This window comes from Rousettus aegyptiacus, unplaced genomic scaffold (assembly GCF_014176215.1).
Source record: "Rousettus aegyptiacus isolate mRouAeg1 unplaced genomic scaffold, mRouAeg1.p scaffold_m13_p_12, whole genome shotgun sequence".
In the NCBI taxonomy this organism is placed as follows: domain Eukaryota; kingdom Metazoa; phylum Chordata; class Mammalia; order Chiroptera; family Pteropodidae; genus Rousettus; species Rousettus aegyptiacus.
In genome coordinates this window covers 26,996,588-27,015,636 of record NW_023416287.1, presented here as the reverse complement: position 1 = coordinate 27,015,636, position 19,049 = coordinate 26,996,588, and the positions used below count along the sequence as shown (strand labels likewise).

General features: G+C 34.4%; 1 protein-coding gene across 2 annotated transcripts in view; it reads right to left on the bottom strand.

Annotated features, from left to right (window-relative positions):
* Window positions 1-19,049, bottom strand: part of PLCB1 (phospholipase C beta 1) — a 612,038-nt gene that overhangs the window by 147,580 nt on the left and 445,409 nt on the right. For both annotated transcript variants that reach the window (XM_016137712.2, XM_016137034.2), the window contains exons 10-11: window positions 14,321-14,467; window positions 3,463-3,620 (exon numbers count right to left, since the gene is read on the bottom strand). In XM_016137712.2, coding sequence (XP_015993198.2) covers window positions 3,463-3,620; window positions 14,321-14,467 — 305 coding nt within the window. The remainder of the gene's footprint in view (window positions 1-3,462; window positions 3,621-14,320; window positions 14,468-19,049) is intronic.

The following is a 19,049-nucleotide window of genomic DNA, read 5'->3' as shown; positions in this document are numbered from 1 at the left end:
CCTACCATTGTCAAGGAACAGCAAGGAGGCCAGCAGGGTTGTAGCTGAGTGAGTGAGAGGAAAAATGATAATTGGGGGAAACTTGTCCCCCCTTTCTCTTCTTATCCTTTCTTACAAAGTCACTGTACACAGTGGTTTCCGGAAAAGCAGACCACATGATGATAATCATGCAGAGCAGGGCTGGGCCTAGGCAATTGAGGTATCTTAATGTGAAATTTAGAGACACCATTATCAGGTGTCAACTCCGTATTTACATGGCACTGAGAATAAGTGCCTCCCTAAATTTTTCAAGCAAGGTGCCTTCCTCGCTTCACCCTAGACCTAATCCTGATGTAGAGAATTCTTGCTCTGTTTATTTGTCCACAAAATAGGTTGGCATTTCTACTCCCCACCCTAATCATTGTCTGCCACCTCCACCATTGCCCACATCTCTGCAAGAATGATCTATCTTGCAAAATGCACATTAGCAAGAAGCATGCCTGGACAAACTGACCAACAGGATAGATGGCTTTCCTGCCCATATCCCCAACTCTGGCAGAGAGAGAGAAGAAGCAATATTCTGGGCTAGATCTAGTCTCTTAGTCTCTAAATTTGTCAGCAAGTATGAAGATGTGGAGCCCAGGAATAGATAATCAATCAGTTTGTGGCTCTGGGATCACAAATGTGATCGAAGAACCACTTGTACTGTTGAGTGCATAGAGAGAGTCACTCTAAGCTAACTTGATGACCAAAGCCAAAAAGCCAATGCTTCACATAAAATAAAATAAATGTGCCTTAGAATATGCTTGGCATTTATACACATCCCCCTCTCCACCCTTCCTCCCATAAATCCCTGCAAAGGAACTCAAAGAGCCTTTAGGATTATAAATTTTTAAGAAAATATTATTGCCCCTCACATGAATTGAGGGGATAGTTGACAGGGGGGTGGGTGGACCCTCCTGGCAGTGGGTCAGAGTACAAGGCCATTAGTCCCTTAGCTCAGTAATGGCTCTATCAGGATGTGCTGTCTCCTACTTCACTAGTGGTATAATAATTAACTGCTTACTCTATGTCAATCATCTCAATCTATTAGCAGATAGATGAACCTGAATTGCACTCACCTCCTACCAGGGTTATTTGTCCTCGACTTTTTCTTAAACAGCCCAACCAGTTTAGGCTTGGTACCTTAGGTATCTAACAAAGGACAATGGCAGGAGCTGGGAGGGTGACAGATTATGGAAATGAAATAAAAACCCATCGATTTTCCATTAAAGAAAATCAAAAGACCTTAAGAGTGCTCAATTTCTAGAGCAGATACAAAGATTCTGATCAGAATTAAGGTCAACCCCATATTAAACTTTGTTGTAAAATTTAATGAAGGGTGCTATTTTTCTCTAATTATTGTATTGTAGCTTAAATTTAAGAAATCATGATAAGTCAAATTCCCTAGACACAACAATACTAAACATGTTTTAAGGTGTTAATGATATTACTTCTGAACATGTTTTCATTGCTGTCAAGCACGGTACCTTTGAACAAGAAATCCACTTACCTCAACTAAAACCTGGATGTCCCTTAAAAATCTTTCTTTTTCACTGTTCCCTCAAGTAATAGCTGTTTATTTTATCATATTGCAAGTGCCCCAGGGCAAAAATGCTGGAGATGGGGAATTATTTGCTATCAATGCTACTTCTGAAATAGTACTTTTCATACTTCTTATTTTCAAAAATAAACAAACAAATATCCAGTCCTTATGAAGCAGCCAAACCCAATTTAACCAATTCCTCACATCTGTCATCTACTGAGCTCTCCTTATTCAGCAAAGACTTTGTTTGCCAAGTGGCTCATTGTTGGCTTCTTCATTCAAAGTTTCGTTACCGCTCTTGGTGATGTCAGCATCTATATTAAGAGGCCAAATATTCTGGCCTCTTAGCACTCAATGGCCCTGTCCCTCTCTACCTTAGCTATCCAAATACTTAGGCTCTGTTTCTTTGGTTGCTTAGGGCACGAGTTAGTGACCCACAGCCAGTTTTCCCCAGAGACCCAGGTAATTCAGGTAATGGGGCTCATACCATGGGACTTGTGCTCTAGAGGTTGCCTTCTGGTCCTTCTATGCTAATTCTCTTCAAAAGAGGTGAGAAACATTAGTCAGCCAAAAAAGCATGTCCCCTAAAGCCCACATATCCCCTTTCTAGAGTACTTTGTAGGGTACCTAGGACTTTAGATTATCCCACTCAAATGCCCCCATGCTCCTGAAGATGGCTCCTTGCAGGGGGTACACGCAGAACTTGGTTATTTGGGGTTGGATATCCATATACATAAATGTGAGGCCCTTTAGGGTATATGATGGAGCCACGGATGGAAAGAGAAGGGATATGACCAAACACCCTCATTCCTGGCTAATAAGAGTGCTTAATGCTTTTATATAAATTACAGCTTTAGTCCTGCTTTTCAGATAGGACTTACTAAGATACCCAATCATAAGATTATTCCTGTTTCCTGACAGCATCTAATCTATAGAAAAATCTTACTTCCTTGAGCCTCCTCTACCATCACCTAATACAGCTCAAATCTCATACGTTCTCTCTAACACACTTTTACTGAGAGACCACAGCTCCCCATGACATGTGTATTCTTTCTTTTCATAAGCCAATAAACCCAACTTTAACTACAGGTGTTTTCCTAGGAGTCTGTGATCTGTAGGTATCAATGTGCCAAATGCTGGCTTAGATTAGTCAATATTCCATTCCATATTTTACTATATAATATTCCATTCTATGAATAGTAATCATTAATATCATTATTATCATCATAAAAACAAACAAGCTAGGGATCCATGCAATATTATAGATGAATCTCCCAAACGTTGTGGACTCAAAAAGCAAGACACAAAATAATGCATACTACAGTATGAATCCATTTATATTAAGTTAAAAGAGGGTGGAACTACATTGTTTAGGGCTATACATAAACTAATACAGCTCTAAAGAAAAGCAAAGGGGTGATCAATGTAATGGTTGGGAAGGTGGTCATCTCTGGGGGTACAGGGATCATTCTGATAGGCATGGGTGCACAGAGTGTTTTTGGGGTGCCAGTAAGTTCCTAAATGGTTAGTTACATGGGTGTACATTTTATATCCATTAGTTAAACTGTGCAGATAAGTTGTATATATTCTTTGTTATGTGTGTTATAATTCTGAATGACTAAGACTGCTAAACAGACAAATAAATCGATATTTCTTTTCATAAGAAAATTTCTTTAGATTTGGTTAGCATGAATCCGTTCACCTGATGCCAATTGTCCAGGGATAAACTGCTAACTTTTAACCTAAATTTTAACTGTGTCATTTCTCTTTGGAATGGCAAAGATGATCAATGGCTTATGGACTTAATTATAACCACTGTGACTTTCTACCTTAGGAGGTGTTACCCTACAGAGTCCAGTCTCCCCAGTTGCCTCTCTTAGCCAATTCATTTACTCTACCTTGAAGGATATTTCGGTGGTCATGGTGAAGCCGTGGGTAATGACTGGCTCCTCCTCTGCGGTCCGTCCTTTCCAGCAGTCCAGCTCCACACAGCGACAACCAGACAGGAGGACTTGTCGATACATCTCCACAGAAGAGTTTCCAGCCAGCTGGCCAGCTGTAAAACACCAACAAAAAGGACCCCAGAATCCCATGAAGCCAGAAAGACACTGGTGGCTTCCTAGAAAAGTTTTTCAACAAAAGCAAACAAAGGGTTTAAGAGTCCGAATAGTTGTTTTCAGCCTTCCTTCTACCTCAACATACCAGGAGGTAGTGGGACAATCACAAATGTAATTGTGACTCCTTAGCAGTGGTTTGGTAGAAGAGCGAACATCAGAAAGAAAGCATTGTAACAATAACAGTAATTCATATTTAGTAACTGCTTACCATGTGCCAATTATAGTTCTTTGAACCTTACTTGTTTTACTACATGTAACCTTCACTAAACTCTCTCTGGTATAACTACTTAAAAAGATACTTATTTTCAGATAGTGAAAATGACATAGATTATTTCATTCACCCAAGTTTCCAAAGCTAGTAAGTGGAGGATCGAGGATTATAACTTCAAAACTCAGTCTTTTAATTCTGACTAACTTTCTATCCGGGAGGACCGTCGACAGGTTATTTTATTATACAAGTCAATCCCTCTGTCATATTTGTCCAAGGCACAAATGCTTAGAAAAGATAAACATTTTCTTTTCAAAAGTGTTCTTTTATAGGAATAAATTTTAAATTTGACAAAAGAAGTGAAAAACTGATAATCTAATAATTATAAAACATTGTGAAAAATTAAAGACGACCTAAATAGGTGAAAAAAATCCCATGTTCATGGAGTGTAAGACTTAATATTTTTAAGATAGTACTACTCCCTAAATTGATGTAAAATTCAATTCCAAGGATTCTAATAACATAATTTTGTGATCAAATGTCTAGACCATTCTGCAATTTGATCTCTGGCCCTGCTCAAATGATTAAGCTGTTTTGCAGTTTGAACTCTGATGACATGGTGACTGCATTCCCTTTATTGTCCATTTCACCACAAAACTTTTTTAACCAATTTATTTTGCAGACTCCAGGGGAAACTGAGGTCTTGGCCCATGCCTTGTGACCATCCCCACCATGTCTCGTGACATCCCCTGCTGACCATGGCTTATGACCCCAACCTTGGCCATAGCTTGTGACTCTACCCACTGACTGTGAGTCAGCAGAAACTGGAGATGACTCGTAGCCCTGACCAATCTTTATCCAGCTTGTATACATAGTGTGACTCTTTGTCCCAACCAATCCCCTTCCAGATGGGCTCTCTGTGGTACTCAGCTCTACCCTCCCCTCTTTGGAATGTACTTTTGGTCTATGCTGAATGCCACGAATCCCTGATTTGCAAAGCATGTACGAATAAAACTCTCTTTTGCCTCCCAGAAGGGTCTTCTGGAATTTCTATTAACAATTCTTATCAAAATACTGGCTGGCTTTTTTTGCACAAATTGACAAGTTGATCCTAAAGTTAATATGAAAATGTAAAAAACCCAGAATAGCCAAAATGGTCTTGAAAAATAAGAACGAAGTTGGAGGACTCACATTTAATTATGAAGCTACAGTAATCAAGACAGTATGGTACCGCCATAATGATAGAAATATGGATGACTAAAATAGAATTGAGAGTCTAGAAATAAACCTCTATGTTCATGGTCAATTGATTTACAACAAGGGTGCCAAGATATGATATTGTAGAAAGAACCATCTTTTCAACAAATGGTGCTGGGACAACTGAATTGCCACATGTAAAATAATGAAGCTGGATCCCCGTCTTACATCATGTATGAAAAACTTAACTCAGACAGCTGAAGTTTCTAAATGTAAGTTAAAAAAATTAAACTATAAAACTTAAAAATATAGATACAGTTTTTTTTTTTTTTAACTATAAAACTCTTAGAGGGAAACATAGGTATGAATATTTGTGACCTGGATTAGGCAACGGTTTTGTAGAAATGACACCAAAAGCACAAGCAATAAAGGAAAAAAATAGATAAACTTCATCAAAATTAAAAACCTTTGTGAACAGAACTAAAATACTCTAGTGAAGTGATGAGAATTGTAATAATCAAGGCACCTGAGAAGTCTGAGGGCAGAAATGAAAGCTAAACTATTTCTGTTTCACTTAAGAAGTGAATGGAAGGCACTAATTTCTTGATCAATTATTTTATGATTAATAATAAATAACTTCCAAGACAAGCCCACCATCAACACACAAATGGAAGTCTTTGCTTTTCCACATTATAGATTTTCTCTGATTTATACTCCATAAGCCTCCATCGTTGTTGTTGTTGTTGTTGTTGTTTTAAATAGTCAGTTAAAAGGTGACATATTGATGAAAACTGTCAAAATGACTGAAATGGACAAGATCTGCCTGGTGGAAACACACACAGGACAAAGAAAACGGGATTAAGTTTACTGGCTTAATTTTACTGTTTTATGCATGACACAATACCCACTATCGGCATAATAAAAGGATCTCATTCTTGAGTTCTATAGAGCCCTAGTAAATGCACTGAAAGGGTGATTAATGATAATCATTTTTCTCTACTTGAAAAATAGGGCATTTTAACACACAAATGTGTTTGCCAAGGAAGAAATGCTGACCAAATAATCTAGCAAGTTCTTGATGCTAGATAATCAATTTGCCATTTATAACTGCCTCAAAGTTTGTTGTAATAAAGGTCTTTTTTTACATAAAGCGAAAGGGGCCATGGGAGTGAAGAGGAAAAGATAGTTATTTACATGTTATTTGTAAATTTAACGGAGGGCTACTTTAGCTAAGGGAAGTGAAGAATTCAAGTAGTTCCCAGTTTAACTCATTAAAAAATGATAGCTCCTTAGAAAATTACACTGCTGTTAAAGAATTGAGTAGATCTTGTATACATACTACCTAGGAAATTGCTTAAGTGTATTTCCGACTATATCCAATACCATTACATAATGTGCAATTTTTGAGTTTATTTCAATAATACTTTGTTGCCTGTTAACTAACTTTAGTAGGGAAGTTTCCATGGATTTATGAGCTAGACAAGGTTTAATGATAGATTGAAGTAGATAAATTCTTAACCCACATTAGTGCTCTATCATGAAAGATTCAAAGAGTTTCTAGAAACATTTATTTGAATGTGCTCACAATGTTTTTTAATGATTCAAAGAACTAATAGAAGAAATTTAGTGTATTTTTAAAATGTTGACTAGTTTACATTTTGAAAAACACAGTAAGGCGTGGGGTTGGGTTTGTGAAATGTGAAGGGATCTGAAAAAAAACCTAAAGAATGGGAGGGTAGAGGGATGTTTGTGAGTGAGTGAGTGAGTGAGTGAGTGTGTGTGTGTGTTGTTTTTATTGTCCAACACCTAAACCCAACAGAGTTCTTCCAAAGTAAACTTGCTGCTCATTCTTATAATGAATAATCTTTACTAGAAATGGAAGTCTCCCAATGAAAGCATATTTTGAGAAAACTCACATATTTCTATAATTGTCCTATTCCTTGGAACACAGTAATATCCCTGTGTGTTTTTCTTCGTTTACGGAAGTTTTTTTTTTTTTTTTGAAATATGTGTATTAATATTTTTCATTATTCTCTCTTCTGCCTAAAGCCTCAAAACTATTATATTTTTCTTTCTTAAAGTTCTAACTCATTATTATATCCCATCCCCTCATTATATTTCCATTTTATTAGATCCAATAAACAATGGCTAGGGGTTGGGATCAACAATATCTCATGAGTCATTCGTCCCATGTTATTTCTGAAACTAGTATTTGGCATCATTTCTGCCTGGCTGTGAACACCCCCTAGAATACATTCCAAGCCTGTGATGGAACTTGGGAGCTGAAGTTCCATTTTAGATTAATTCGTAATACTGCCCCAAGTCATGGATCTGCAACTTGTCACTTGACTGCATTCATTTTGGGCAGCTGGATACATCACCTGAGCTTTGTCTCAGGTTACCCAAGGCATCCATGGATGGAAGACAGCAGAAAATTGAAAATAACAATCCCTCTATAAACACATGCTCCTGCAGAATTTCTCATATTGCAAGGGTAATGACTATATTTATATTTAACATTATTTATTGTTTTCTCTTCAACCTCCAATGTAAGAAGATTCCAGAATGTGATACATTTGTTAATTCAGTGACCTTCTTAAATAAATATTGTCTCCTTCAATAAGTTGAAATGGGGACTATTTCTCCTTGCTTTCAATGCTATATGACCTTCATTTAGGTCACAGTCCCACAGCTACACTTGAGAAAATGGTCCAAAATACAGAGGCTATGTTGTTCACCTTGACTGTTTCTAGGGGCATCAGTTTGATATGATCTCTCTCTTCCATGGTGTCTGCCTGCATCCTCAACGAGACCATGAAACTCTCCTGAATATAGATCCGAAACCAATTGCCATGAAATGGCTTAGGTAAGAAAGTAGGAAAACAACTTTAAGCATATGCTTTACTAATTATAGGAACCTCACCATCAGGGACTGTGCATATTCCCAAACACTTTCTCTGTAGGAGACAAAATACTGGGGGATACAAAACTGTCATGAGATATATTCCTTACCTTCATCATCTAGGTAGGGAGGCAAGTGTAAATAAAGGAGAAGGTTCTTACGTGCCAGGGTAAACTCGCCTCAATGTTATACTTCTGATTGCCTTTTCTTTCTGTTCTTCCTCTTTCTTCTTGCTAACAGAACATTCTATTTAGGTTCTGACATGCTTCAAATTATCCTCCTCAGCACTGGGGTAAATCTTTATTCTTCTCAGCGAGTCAGAGTAGTTCTGTGACCCATGTAAGTGGTTAATGTTGGCATTGCTGTGTGGTTTAACTCTGGTCTATATCTAACAGGGCATAAAAGAAAGTCTACTGGGTACAGCTGAGGAGACCTCACTCTTACAAAGGGTTACAAGACAGGGACTTTCCCTGTGCCATCTGTGGATCTTATTTCATAGAGAGGCAATGCTTAGGGTATACAGTCATCTTGAAATCATTAGGGAGCAAAAAGATGGAAAGCATCTGGGTCTCCAGTGACATCAAAAAATTCCCGATTTAATCAACCCCAAGTACCTTGCTTCTGGAGTTCTTGTGAGAAATAATAAGTTCCTTAATCTTTAAACCATTAAGTAATGGTATGCTATCATGTACAGCCCCCAATATTCTGACTGTTTTAATATATCTTCATGTGAGAGATGAAGATATATTAGGTTTAAAAGAATTAAGCATGTAATCTACTTAGGGACAAATTTAAACATGGTCTGTTTATTTGTTAAGCACATCTTCTTTCCATTCTTCTTGCAATTTTCTTAGGTTCGTGTGTGCTTTAAATCAAGAATAAATTATAAAGGTTGCCTAAGCTAACAGCTAAACGAGTAGGGCAGATGTAAAAGAAAGGAGTAACACTCAGACTGGGTTGACAGTAGATGCCTGACAAGAGTAAAAATATGCCTTGAATCATTTACAGAAGTCTGCAGCCAAGAGCATATATATGAGGAGAGGAGTTGAATAACTATTTGATACATCTGATCAGATAATGTGATGCATAAGAGGAATAACTAAAACTTAAAGTTTTTTTTTTCATTTTAAGCTGAATTAGGATGTTAATTACTTAGTTATACTACTTTGCCTTGCTTGTGTATACAGAGCCATTATCTCTCAGTTTGGAATATGGGAAGATTTGCGAAGAACTGAAAAACTAAAGGTTGAAATGACTGCATACTGTTGTAACCCGAGAGAATTTTGTTTTGAATCAAGAGGGTAGGTTTCTCAAGGAATATAAAAAATTAAAACATAATCACTGTCAATTATAATTGAAAAATAAAAAAAATATTAAGAAAGAAAAAAGCAAACAAAAACAAAAACATAATCACTACTTGATGTACTGCCAAGACTATCCAAATCCTAGAATATGACCATCATAATTAAATATCAACTAATTGTGCACAAGAATTTCTCTAAAGCAAAAGAACAATAATGAGTAGAGAAGTAGACATATAATAATAATAATGCAGTGTTAAATTGATTGGTTTTCATACTGTATATTTAATTTTTAGAGTTCCTTAGTTCCTTTAAATGCTCAAAACATTCCAAATATCAAAATATTCCTTACTTGAATTTAGACTGGCATTTCTCAGGAATATCAGTTCCTAAAATGGCACCAAGAAAATAAATAGGGTGATGATGAGGGGAAGAAGTTGGTCATAACCTTAAAGGGTGTGAGTCTACTGGTCTTTATTCCTGTATTAAACACATAGTAGTACAGTAGGCACCAATCTTTGTTTATGCCTAGCATTTTTTGAACTCCTTTGAAAAAGAAAACTTCCCTTTTTCCACCAAACATCCTTTATACAAAATAATATTTCTACAGAAAAGGTTCCCACTTGTTCTGGAAATGGCCGTAAAGTATAAAATAGAACTCATTTTCTAGGTATTGATTTTAACATTTAACTGGATTCTATTGGGTTATACATACATTGGTTATATTTTTATTTTATAATTTTCTTAATTGGCCTTCAGAAGTTTGAATTTCTATATCATTGATGTTTTAATTTACCCAAAGTCTCTGAGAAATAAGAGTTTTACATTAGATTTATCTATAATTAAAAGAAGGATACTAATATTATATGAACCAAAGCCAAATTTTACCTGTAAGTCAAAAGAGGATTTCAAGCAAAACCTCAACAGCTGTAATAGTATTTTATTATTATTATTTTTTGGCAGGGGAGGAGAGTGCTAATTATATGGAATTCTCAATTCTACTGCAGAAAAAGAAAAGACTTTGGTGCTAGGACAAGGTAATATTGTTAGAATGTGGATTTATATAATGTAAACTTTGGTATAATGATAAATAGAAAGTGAGCAAAATAAATTTTAAAAACCCTAAAGATCAGAACATTATTTAATATAAGTAACATTTTAAAAATTAAATATTGGAAAATATCTGAAATCTAATACTACTAGAAATTAAATAATTGGAGAGAGAATTAGCTGACTAGGTCAGAAATCATGTACATGAATCAGATGGTGGCGATATGAGACCATTGTACAGAAATTTGGAGATAGCTCTTTGAGCTTTTTCCTCATCAAATAAAGAGTGGATCCTTCTCTTTCCTAGTACTGAATGCTACACCTTTTGAAAAATATTGGCCATTCATTTTCTAACACCCTAAACCAAACTGACAAATGAAGCCAAATTCTCTACATTTGTACTTACCAAATTATTCATAGGGAGGGCAAATGACTGATTCTGGAAGAAATTAATTGTACTGAAAATCCTTAGTGAAATGCAGTTAAAAAAGAACCTCAGAGAAAAATTTGGATAGTATTCTGTAGTTCATCTATATTAATATTAAACAATTTTCTTAGAACTATTACTGTGTTGAGGAAAGCAAATGAGTAATTATGTATAATTTGTTAGGTATCAGGATGGATAAAGAAAGCACAGCTATAGAATCAAGAATTTAAATTGGAAAATAAGAGAGGCAATACTTTTGCGAACTTTTGCCTTAACAAGAAAAAAATTACCTTTTATTGTTTTGACTATGGAAAAGGTCTAGAAACAATGTTCCATAGGGCTGCATCCAAATTGCTGTTACTCATACAATTTCTTTCCCACTAAAAGAAATCAGGGCTCACTGGGGAAAAGTCTGATTCCATGCGTTTTGCAGAAAGAAACAAGATGAGCCTGGAAGATTTTTATGAGCCAGATAGCAAAGATATTTTCAAAGATCAATGGGTTATGTCAAAAGGACATAGAAGCCAGGCTAAAAAACATTGCTACCAACTTAAAGCAGAGAAAATTTGACCATCCTAAGAAATATAGTGGCTGAATAAACAAACACAAAATCTGAAAACTATAAGTCCATAATGATACACAGAAAGAGAAAAATTAAAATATTCTAAAATAAGATGAGAATAATAGAATATATATGTCAGGCAGTTTTGTCATTCAGTTGTGTCAGTATTACTGAATTATTTATTATATGACAAATAACAGAAAAATGATTAAATCAATTTGAAGCATTTTAGAACTTAAAAGGATTATTGTTGAAATTACCACATATAGTGACTTCCAGGTAGATGAAGTGGACATATATTTAAGTGTTTTTAAGAGTCTTGTGGTCGTAAGTATATAATAAATGCAAGATTTTATCATGTGCCAAGGTCTTTGAAGTTACAGTTCTTAGGATCCTATCAAGTCAAAGATTTAGACTCCTAACTTGAAGTTTGATAGACCTCCTTAACCTTGAATGAGAAAAAAGATTACATCTTTAATTTTAACCTCCATGTGAAATTTGACATTCTCTTCGGTTATGAATGTAGGTCACAAATCACAGCTGTATTAGCTGCAGTTGTGACTCTCACAAGTAGAAATCACAGATATTATATTCCAATTGTCGCATATATCACAACAGATTATGCATACTAATTTTAATTATGTTAAATAAATTAAAATATTTTATCACAAATTTGTTTTTTAATATTTGATAAAAAATTGGAATATAATTTATTTCCTCTTTAATCCTATGTACTTTATTTTATACATTTAACACTATTAGAAAAGTTCATAGGCTTCACCAGACTGATGAATAGGTCATTGTTACCAAATAAAATTAAGAACACCTAAGGAGGAAAAAAAAAATCCTTTATAAAGGCTCATTAATTTGAGTGGGAGTTGCAAAAGTTTTGAAGTAGGCCTAGCAAACTGAATCCAAGGAAATGAGCTAAGTGGACATTCTCTTCTTTAAGTTAGTAGTTTTAAAACAGGGCTAAAAATATTTTGGCATTCTTCCCATTCAGAGCTTTGGTATATGTGCCTCCCTTTTAATGTAGGTAGGCTTGTGACTGTTATGACAAATAATGAAAGAAGTGACCCTTAAGGACTTCAGAGACTTAAGTGTCAAAAGGCAATTAATTAATCTTCCTCCTTGTTCTTTGGGACACTTGTTCTTGAAGCCGTTAGCTGCCATGTAAGGAGTATACCTATACTGGGGATGCCAAGCTGTGAGGAAACCCAAGCCACATGGTGAGACTTTTAGGCAATTAGGTCAGCAGTCTTAAGTGAGCCTAGCTGTTGTATAGTCCTAGCCCAAGTACCAGACATGTGGTAGAGAAATCTCCAGATGATTCCAGCACCCAAGTTGTTTGTGTTACCCTGAGCCTTCCCCTACCCAGCTGAGGCCCAAGACATGAGGGAGCAGAGACAAGCTATCCCCTTGGTGCCCTGTCTGAATTTCAGACAAACAGACTATAGATCAAAATAAAATGGTGGCCGTTTTATGTCACTGAGTTTTGGAGTGATTTGCTAATGCAGTAAGAGATGAATAGAACACGGTTTAGGATGAGCCAAACACTAATCTAGTTAGTTTTATGGCATGAATCTCTCTTAGTAGATAATGTCAATTGAAACAAAATAGACCATGAGCAGCCCAAAAGCCAATCCAATTTTTCTGAAGAACATGCAAGTTGCAGTTCAAATGACTGTAGATCTCAAACTATAAGACTGCCTAGATGGTCTCAGATCATATGGAATCATCCTGAGATAGCCCATTCTAGCCGTCTGTGTCCAAGAGTCGTTTCCATTCTAAGCTATTTTTTGTGGACTGTGTGATACCAGACTGATACCGGACTTGACGTTAGCGCAGCATGCATTTGATCTAGGATGAGTAGGCCTCTTTAAGGAATTCAGAAGGAAGAACTGCTTAGTGGCCTGTTGGCTGAACCCTGTGAGAGTCTCTTGGACATGCCCATGAATATTCAGTGTCTGGATCTCTTTTGTCATTATTTAGATAGCTTTGCTATTCAACCCTGCAACACAAATCGTACATCGCTGGACAATGAGCAATGAGCATATCAAAACTTTCCCCCTAAGGCATGGTGAGCACTAACAGATACTGAATGAGAACTCAGACTTTGGTTGTGCTATGGATCTTACAGTCTGTCTATCTTATATTCATTTGGATGATGGACTGTGTGACTAAAGAGAGCAACATGAGTTATTTAAAATCTTATTTTTTCCTTTTTATTACATATATTTTCTACAAATTCTTCTCAAGCCTAGTGATTCAAGATTTGCCATACAGAAAGTACCCTAGAAGTGTACTTTGATTATAAAAACATTTTCAGCTTATTAAAATATGTATTTATAAAAAACTAATTCTAAACTATGCTGAGATAATATATATGCATATATGTATGCATATATTTGTTTTTATATTTTTTGATTTGATAATCTACTAAAAACCATGGCAATACTCAATTTAGGATCAAATTAGGAAACATAGTTTTGTTCTTTCCTCCTTTATGATATGTGCAACTGAGTATAAAATTACATAAAATCATTTACAGGTTAATATGTTTATATCTAAAGCCCTGTTCTACCTGGAGCAAATTAGCAATTTGCTTTGTGTAGAAGTTATTAAGGCATTCAGAATTTTTCTGTAGATAAAAGAAGTCCAAAGAACTAAGTAAGATTGTAAATGTCTTGAAGTCCACTGAAGAATGAGTTTGGTTACACAACACTTCCCTGGGCCTGAATATACCAGACATGGATACATTTTAAAAGACTTGAAAAATTAGAGATATGTGTAAAGAAATGATATTGTTGCACAGATAAGGACATGACTGTTTACAGGTGGAGCCTCTGATCATGAGCCCCAGTTCTCAGAGGCATTTCACAAGAAACAAACAAACAAAAATATGCTTTTACTTATGAGTAATAGAAAGTAGAGGTTGGTGAAATTTGGTGAGACTGGCTAAAGTAACTGTCAAAGAACTATTAATTCATACCTGTGAGGTAGGTGTTGTGTGAGGAATTAATGAAATAGTGAGAAAGGGGTTGAGACATATCTTCATTCAAATCCAGTTTCTCAGGTGAAACAACTCCATTTTCTTCTCCACTCAGATAGCGCATAAATCCATCCACTGATATCTGTCCTGGAGGAAATGAAGAGTTATGAAGAGTGTGAATGTATTCTTTTTATGGGTTGTTGATAGCACTTTTTTTTTTTAACTCTGAAAGCTCTGATAACATCCAAGGTAGAAGACGGTAGCCACAATTGTATTTTTAATATGGATAAATAGTAGTCTACGATCATTCAGTTTCACTACAGTTATCTCCAAATACCAGAGATAAAAGTATAGTTGTATGAGCCTCACTGACTTTCAGAGGTTTCTAAATACCTAAACACCAATCTCCTGTTTTTAAATATAAGAATGGTTATCAACTTCATTGATGAACACCAAAAGTTATTAGTGCTTATCTCTGGGTAGTAGAATAAGGGGTGATTTTTCCAAATTTTCTATTACAAAATGGTTTCAACAACAACAAAAAAGTTAAGATGGCTCTCTCTTATGTATTCTATAAAAATTACTATGATAAAGGTAAAGAATTATTTCAATATTTAGCATTAGTCATCTCAGAAAGGTTATCACAAAAGAAAATTGCTAAGTAGAATCTGAGTAAAATGAATTATGAATCATATTTTCTTCCATTTGAAGTAATGTCATTCTAAATAAAAAGTATAAAGATCGTTTTTATCAGCATTCTATTTTTTATTTCTTTATGTTGCATATATCCTTTTATGTTACTTGTATAATCGAAAAAGTTATTTATAAGTGGTTTTCTTATTTAAAATGAAGTGAAAAGTGTTTTCAAAGAATGATCTTTTTTCCTGAAACAGAAAATAAAGATGACCACAAATGAGTCTATCCTAGGAACAAAAAATCGAATGCTGATTAAAAAGATCTTTATATTTCTTATTTAGAATGACCTTACATCAAATGGAAGAAAATATGATTCATACTCTATTTATTTTACTCAGATTCTACTTAGCAATTTTTCTTCTGTGGTAACCTTTCTGAGGTGACTAATGCTAAATATTAAGATAATTTTTAATCTTTATCATAGTAATTTTTATAGAATACATAGAGAGCCATCTTAATTATTTTTTTGTTGAACCAGTTTTATATTAGTATAAAAGTAGTATATGTTCACTGAAGAAAAATTAGGAAATGAAATAAGCAAGAGGAAATATAAAACTTTTTCTAAACGTGCTTAACTCTTCTCTCACAGGTAACTACTATTAAAATCTTTGGTATGTGTGCTTCCAGAGGAGAAATATGTGAAAATGCATTTATAATTACTTTATAAGAATGTAATAATAGATATATTTAGTAACCTCCTTTGTTTTTATTAATGAAAATACATTATTAACTCTCTCTTTGTACAAACTCAATTATTTTTGTAAGATGAATTCCTGGAAATTGAAATGCTGGTTAAAAGACTATGTATATTTTTAAGGCTTTTAGTACACATGACCAATTTGCTTTCTGTTAAATTTCTAGCAATTTACTCTTTCTCCAATCATTTTCCTTCTCTTTACCCCTACACCAAACTCATAGGTAAAAACATGATTTTTAATAATTCTAATTTTTACAAATTTGAGCATTATTTTATTTTTGAATGGTAAGAGGCATATCATCTGTAAGTAGGAAAGCTAGTATTGATTATTTCCCACAGTGTAAATCTTTTTACATTCATTAAATTTCTCAAAATGTCTGAGTACTTTTCCTAATTCTGTAAATATTATAGCTAAGTAAACTTTAATATTTTCCAGGAATAAATAAACAAAAAGAAAGAATTTGGGTTATTGACTCTTGATGAGAAGAGGTGAGTTATATAAAAAGAAAAATCTTCCTAAACAAACTTTTAAATAGGAACAATTATTTATACTATGAACATCTTACAAATCAACTCTAATACATACATTGATACTTGTAATAATGGCAAAAGGAAAAAGTGCTAAGAAGGTCTCTTGAATTAGAAATAAGAAATATGACAAAAAGGGTCTTCATCTTGGTATGTTTGTGTGATCAATTTTTAATAGATGCCTAGTTTATACCTCCAAATAACCATCGCCTAACAAAGTGATCATTCCAATCATGCTGCCATTAATGAGATCACTTTGATTACTGCCTTTGAAGCCTTCTTCAAAAAATTCATTTATGGCAGAATGCATATATCCTTTCAGACTGGTTCTAATTTTTGAAAGTAAATCAAAATCAGCACCACTTAGGGTCAAAGCTATTTCAGCAGATGGCTTTTAAAAATATTTTGGAGTATAAAATTCATTTAGAGGTAAATTTAAAAAATACATAATTTCTTCACAGTCTTCTTTTTTTCCTATGACAAGTCAATTTGTTAGCTTCTTCTCAAACGAGTGTCCATTCCTCCCCCATTTCCTCCTAACTTCCTTCTCCCCTCTCATTACCTTCTGTTCAACAAAGATTTGTTGGACATCTGCTATGTGATAGAAAAACACAACACAGTAAAGCAAAGCCTCTGCCTTCAGAGCCAGTAATTTAATAGAAAATAAGACAATTCACACCTTGAAAACCAGGTGCAAGCTTCTCTAAAGCAGGGTATACATTTATGTCTTTGTCATCCCTGGAATCTGCCACAATGCTTTGTGTGCAGTAGGTGTTAAATCAGCACCTCTTTTTGATAATTAGTTACTCAAAATAGAAAATAAATTGTTTTAAACCTGAAAGATCACCAAGGATAGCATAATTTTGTTAGATATATACATATATTTTTCTTATTAGGTCAAATCATATGAAATTGCTAATACTTAGTATTTTTAACCTATGCAAATGACAACTTCATACAAATCAATCTTTTAACTACAGCTATTCTTCAGAGAACCAGCAGTAAATACAAATTTCTTTAAGGGCCAGCAAAAGAAAATAATGTGACTATTGGAATAATGTGTGCATCATGGAACTGTGGCGTGTGGAAAACTCATGAATGCAAATGATAGCAATAAAATGTTGTGTGACCAAAGGTATCATTTTTATAGTGCCAGATTTGACCCTGAGACAACAGCTTGTGTCTGTTATCTTGAAAAAATAAATATCCTTTGGTTTGATCAGCAACTTTTAAAAGCAATGAAGCAAATATGCCAATATGGCAGAGATGACAAATTAATTTTAAATTTAGTATCAATTCCCATTTATTGCCTCTAGTGCCTTCTAGGTCCTTGTGTTAAAAAAGGTTCTGAACCCTGCTTGTGATTAATTTTGATGTCTGTCATGGGTATAGGACAGAAAAGTGGGGGGTATACAAGAAATATATTTGTTATTCTCAAATAAGCATATTATAATTAAAGTCAAGTTGTAAATCACAACGTGCCAAAGTTTTATTTAACTCATCAATGAGGAAACTAGAAAGATGACAAAGTCATTTCAAAGGAGGTTATGAGAGACTATGTATACATATATGTGTGTAGCAGCAAACAAATAAAAAAACCCAAATTTTAGAAAAATATTGCAAAATTGAGTACAAAGCTGATTAATGTCTTGTAAGTCAATAAAATGTAATCTTTGGGTTATCTTCCCTACCTTTATTATTTCACAAGAATCAAAAATTTTAACATAGATAATTTTTAGCATAGATTCAAATCAGTAAAAAATAAGAGTTCAGAATCAGTGTTTATGAGGATTATTTACAATTAATTATACTAAATAATTTAAAAATCCCCAGTGACAAATTTACCTAACCCAGAATAAAAACAATGAATGAGTTTAGAGTACAGTTCAGAATATGATTGCAGACAATAGGTAAGCAGGCACCGAGAACAACTTTCAACCCTCAAAGCTTTGCTTTCACTAACTAAAGGAACAAATGAGCAAAATTTTGATGGATCAAATGACTAAGCAGAGATGTACCAAAGTCAAGAAAAGCCTGTGAAAATGTAAGGGTAAGAAGTAGCCAGTTTATAATGTCTAAGGTGTCACTTAAAGAGTCTGGAGTCCATTTGCAAAAATGCAGATGTTTTTGGCATAATGGACTAACCCTCCAAATAGATCTGACTAGTAAAGGCTTTGGGACAGAAAGCAGAACATTACAGAATTTTTCTTTGTTGGATATAACCTACAGCTGGAATATTTGCTGCTGCTTATATTAAATGCCTCAGTCCTTTTCCATCAACCTTGCACTGTTTTTTCGAAACTGCTTACATTTTTTTTTTCTGGTCCAGTGAGGAGCATAGAAGAATGAAAACATTAAGAATTAAGATATAAAAGCATTGCTTTTCTAAACAAATTAGTAACAGCAGAAAAAGTCCAGCTTCTATTACTTCCAGCAGTAACTGATCAAAGGCAAATTCCTCAATCATAGGATGAATAAACTATATGGGCTCTTAAGTTTCCTCTAGCTCTAAATTTCTATGAATTCAAGTGTTTTTATATATTAGGGATGATTACTAGCTAAAACAAAATGCCCCATATTAAAATGAGATTATGAAACAACAAACCACAATTTAAAGCAATGCTACAATTTTCAGGAAAAAAAAAAATCAACAAGAAAAGAGTTCAGAAGGATATGGCCAGCTGACAAAAGCTAAGAATAGAGCCCATTACATATTTTCTTAATAAAATATTGGTATGTTTATAACTGAATATGTAGCTCATACAATGGCACCTAAAGATCTTTATAAGGATATATATTGTTTGAACC